Raw genomic sequence first — 5,094 nt, forward strand, 5'->3', positions numbered from 1 at the left:
TCATGCATGTTCCATTAATATTTGTTTTCAACTTTCGAAAGCCAACATGTAACATGATGCATGTTGTACGTACTCGTTCACATTTTGTCGAATTTAATGAAAGCATAACATGATCTGCATTTTCTACCACCTAATTCCAAATTAGCCGCATGGTGTGCATGAGTTGATGAGTCGTCCTCCTATTTAATTACACGTACGACACTAGTTAATGCACTTGTTGAAATTAAAACATATATAATTTTAGTATCGATAATGGCGCCGGCCGGCCGTGGTTGATCAGAAATCCCTATAATAAGCGATGGGCATATTGATATATGATAGCCTTAATTGCTACGATAATTTATTAGTTATATATATATATATATTTCACCGCGTGCGTTCAAACTGTCATGTTGTTAACGTTCTGGATGTGATTAAGATTTGATAAGAGATCAGAGTAACGTACAATTAATACAATTTTATCTGTAAAGAAAAAATGTTATTTGATGAAATCAACTGGAATATTGAATGAAGAGTACGTACATACGTTAACGCAATCTGAATGTTTAACGATAGGTTTGGATATATAAAAATGATTTTAATTTAATTTAATTTATTATTATAATTTTTTTAAATTTTTATATAAAATATAATAAAAAAATTAATTTTTCTAAATTTTAAAATAATAATAATATTAAAAATTAATATTTTATTTTATTTTTAATTTTCATTTAAAACTACCTTATTTTATATCACCATCCAAACTTTATCCGAAAGAGTACCATATGCACCTGCTTTGTTAGCGGCTGGCCTGTCATGATCTGCATGACATATCTGCAAATTTCAAGGTTGCAATTTTGATGAACGACAATGTTAGGGTACGTAATTATCTCAAATGTGTTCATTAAATGTAAACATTACTACAAATAAGTTTTATTTATTTATTTTTATTTTTTTAATCCTTTTTTAAACATCCTTAAATATTAAGAAAAAAATAAAAAATAAAAAAATTTATTAATAATCATTTTCTTAATTATTAAAATAAATAAATAAATAAAAATATATGAATAGATATATTTAATAGACATACTTGATAATTATATTATCATTTTTCTTTTGATAAAATCAACTCGAATATTGGATTTGAAACGGTGTCATGAACTTAAAGAAGTTAGGATGACTACTAAATGTGTCAATTAAATGTGCATATTAGTACAAATGATTTTTTTTAATTATTTTTTAAACATTATTAACTATTAAAAAATATAAATTTATTAATAATTACTTCTTTATTAATTAAAAATAAATAAATAAATAAAAATATATGAGGAGGTATATTATTAGACATATTTAATAATCATTTAATAGAAGTGGACCCAAGTGTCAGCTTGCGAGATCACGATGGATTTCTTACATCCTCATAATGTAAGCGTGTTCCAGTGAATATGGAGACCATGATAATTAATGGACATCATCAATTCATGTACAGATGTACTATTCCAGAACATGCATGTACATGCAAATACACATATGTATATGAAATGAATTGAAATCCAAACGAACCCCAGCTCTCCCAGTCTTAACTCGCCAGTCTAATCAGATCGATAGAGCATTAATGCAGGGTCCCGTTCATGTACGTAATCTTTCACAGAGATTTTGTACGTACGGTTGATGCAGCTATACATACATACATGATATTGCAATATGAATGATCATTACTTTAAAAATTAAAGGCCCCACAGCGAAGTTTTCAGTATTGATTTCTTCAGAAGATCAGGAGAATCCTATCTATCTATTCACGGTGATAAATATTCAAATAGAAATATATAATGTATCTTTTGGGTAATTACTTCTGTAGATGAGCTTCCTCAGCTCCTTATTGAATCAAAGGCAAGTACTTGGGAGTTGGGGCTCTTTTATCGGGCAAGGTAGTGGGACCTACATGACATATATATTAATGCTGTTCGAGTTTAAGGGTACATGATGGGCCTAGCCTAGATATCCCATCAGAATAGCCCATTTTGTTGAGGGTCAATCCAACCATATATATACTGCTAGCTCAATTTCCAGATTTTATTTTTGGGTCCACTAGTACTTGAGCTGAATCGATTTATTTATTTATTTTTGAAGATTGGTAGAAACTTCAAACCCAAATGATCCATCTTGAACGATCGAGCTTGTGCTTTGAAAAATTAGTTTCAAAGGCCTCCTCATGATCCACTACTTTCTGGGCTCTGCTTTGAATGATGTATTTTCTAATTTCTGTGAAATAAGGATATTAAGATATAGATAGAGTCGTACGCGCGCAGAAGTATCCTTATTTTATAAAAATAAACTCAATTTAATTAAAACGTACAGAAGTGTAAAAATGATTGTCATGTTATACGCTTATATATATAACTTTAGGTTTCCTTACATTATTATATAATTATAAAGAAACAAATTTGCTACAAAATCAAACAGAAACAATTTACTACAAAATTAAACAGGTTTCCTTACATCTTGCAACCTTCGTTCACAAATCAAAATTCTCTGATAGCCAGAGAATTGAAGACCATCTCCACATGATTTCATGAGTACTAGTAATATTTCAATGATAATACCACATGAAGTAATTAAGGAGTTTGGTTTCCCTCTAAATATCGCACTAATTAACTAGCCAGCTAGGAACATCTACTCGTACACTTGTCTAAAGCTAACATTATTATTTCTTTCTTCCTGCGATCGATGTACGTAATACCCAATTAGGAGAAGAATCCGTGGTTGTCGAATGAGAAGTTGGGGTCGAATTTAGGACCAAATGGAAAATCCAAACCAACCGTTGGTGAGTTTGTAGCTGAAGTTGCAGCTGATATTATCTCAGTTAGCTCAGACTCGGAGCTTTGAAAATGAAGTTGACCTGCAGGAAAGCCAGTATTCATTCCACCCGGAGATGCCGAGAAATAGTTTGTTCCAGATGTTTCAGGAGACATGAACGAAGGAGAATAGCTTCCCACAAAATTGTTGTCTATCATAGAAGCTGGAAACACAGCTTGTTGCTGTGTTGGATGATGATCTGCAGCCTCAAAAGTTGAAGAAGAAGGGAAGATGAATGAGGGAAATGATTGCCCGGCGTGGTGGGTGTCTAGATTTCCGGTTTGGACTTTGAGGTTTGCCTGGAAGTTCAAGAGCATTAACTCTTGTGACAGTGGCTCATGATGATCATGTTGTTGTTGTGGTTGAGGGTTAAGCTGCTGAAGATCCATGACGTTGTTTGGTTCTTGTAGTACTACTTCAGGAGATGACTGGGGAGCCATTATGGTGGAGGCTTGACTACAGGTATGCCTTCCTCGGTATGTGATTTCGAAGATGGTCGGGTCTTCATCGGATCGTTGAACTTGCTTTGTAGCCAAGCAACCTTGGACATGTCGATGTGTGCACCTATAGTAACCTCTGCAAGTTCGAACATTTTTGTACAATTAATGGAAAACTAAAACGATCGAGAAAAAAAAAAAAAGCAATATTATTCATGATAATGAAATTTATAATTGCAAATTAATTCAGATCTTAAACAATTAATAATGATTGGCATAGGTCAAGAAGCCAGCTAGGATTTATGAATGATAAAAGAAAAGGAAACATTCATTCAATGCTAGTAGTACTACAAAGATACATGCAGGCATGTTAATAAAAAAAATGTCTAAGAAGTTGCTTTGGATAGCTATGGATCGAGGATGATCAGGACAGTTGCGTTGGAGACAAATATTCTATGATACTCATGATGCAGCCTGCAGGTAATTGCAGCTTATACATGATATTTTGTAGGCATGCAGACAAATGTTTAGAAGTACTATATCCATATATGACCTAAATTCTTATGAGGACAATCAAAAAGGCTAGGGTTCGAAATTCAGATTAGTAAGAAGTGGCTTCTATGCTTTAGTTACACCGATCCAAACTGATCCTATCATAATATAATTATCTTGTTACAATTTGATATGGATGATAATCTTCAAAAAATCCATGCATGATTTTTTTTTCTAAAACAAAATCTTATATTTCCAGAGTTGCTCATGATCTTTCTGATCTACAAAACTATATAACTTGGAAACTATAACCAAAATAGATTTCAGGAACGTGTCCTACCTTGGATATTTGGCATTAAGAATGTCTTTCTGACCATATTTCCTCCAACTAAAGCCATCATCAAGAGGCCCTTCAAGTCCCATCCCAGGGCTAACTCTTACTTGTTGTGTCCACCTTGGTAAAGCCTTTCTGAAACATAAAGATCCATATAAGAACAAATTACCAAAATTTTTAGATAGGTTTAAGCGGTAAATTAAGTAGAAATATTTATATATATATATATATATAAATTTTAGAGACTTGTAGCTTGAATTTACCTCTTCCTGGAGCCATCTGATGTGTGATCCAGATCCCTGATGTCCCGATCTGAATCTTCGCTCCTTGGACTGCCAACTAGAGAAGGTGGGGATTCGGAAGTTCGGACTGCACCTGCTATCGGCTGTGGTTCGCCCACTGAGCTGCTCCAACGGAGCATTGAGAGTGACTTTTCATAGGAAGACAAGATCTTCTGCACCAAGAATTCCCGGGTCTCATGCGATGAAGATGACGCATTGAGATGGCCTTGGAGCTGTCTAGCTAGCTCCCTCCCTTGTGTCAGCTCATTTATAAGATTCTTTTGCTCCCAGTCTCCCATGTTCTCCATTTATAAACCCCTCCAAAAAATCAAAAACAGAAGAATATGAACAAATGATTGTTCAAATACACCCCAGTGGTACGCGGCTGGTTTGACTCAAATTTGCTTCAACTGCATGCTATATAGCGTATGTTAGGGAGAAGCATGCACGAGTGATTAATTGAAACTCAGCCAAAAGGATTTAGGTGTTGGGTTTTGAGAACAGATGTGGAAAACTGAGACTTTAATGAAAAGCCTTTGTTTGCAAACGTACGTATCTGTCGAGAAAGAAAAGGCCAAAACCTTGTCTAAAACAAGCAGAAGAAACAGAAATAAAATACAGACAGAAAGATAATCGAGCTTTTGGAATATGTTGCCAGAAAAAGGAAGAAAAGCTGGGAGCTGGAAAGAGAGATGAAAGCCTGAGGAAGGAGGGG

The 5,094-nt window shown here is 34.1% G+C and overlaps 1 protein-coding gene across 1 annotated transcript; it reads right to left on the minus strand.

Annotated features, from left to right (window-relative positions):
* Nucleotides 1–2,422: 2,422 nt before the first annotated feature.
* Nucleotides 2,423–5,094, minus strand: LOC122312917 (probable WRKY transcription factor 53). The gene is made up of 3 exons (XM_043127591.1): nucleotides 4,362–5,094; nucleotides 4,105–4,233; nucleotides 2,423–3,411 (listed from the first exon to the last, which is right to left on the minus strand). Exons 1-3 carry the CDS (start codon nucleotides 4,685–4,687, stop codon nucleotides 2,724–2,726), a joined length of 1,143 nt encoding a protein of 380 aa, XP_042983525.1. The 5' UTR covers nucleotides 4,688–5,094; the 3' UTR covers nucleotides 2,423–2,723.

This window comes from Carya illinoinensis, chromosome 6, assembly GCF_018687715.1.
Source record: "Carya illinoinensis cultivar Pawnee chromosome 6, C.illinoinensisPawnee_v1, whole genome shotgun sequence".
Lineage (NCBI taxonomy): Eukaryota > Viridiplantae > Streptophyta > Magnoliopsida > Fagales > Juglandaceae > Carya > Carya illinoinensis.

Coding starts and splice junctions, on each gene's coding strand:
- LOC122312917 (XM_043127591.1), bottom strand. CDS start 4,687: ATGGAGAACATGGGAGACTGGGAGCAAAAGAATCTTATAAATGAGCTG. Junction 4,234..4,361: donor TCAGATGGCTCCAGGAAGAG/GTAAATTCAAGC, acceptor TTTATGTTTCAG/AAAGGCTTTACCAAGGTGGA. Junction 3,412..4,104: donor CTTAATGCCAAATATCCAAG/GTAGGACACGTT, acceptor TCGAACTTGCAG/AGGTTACTATAGGTGCACAC.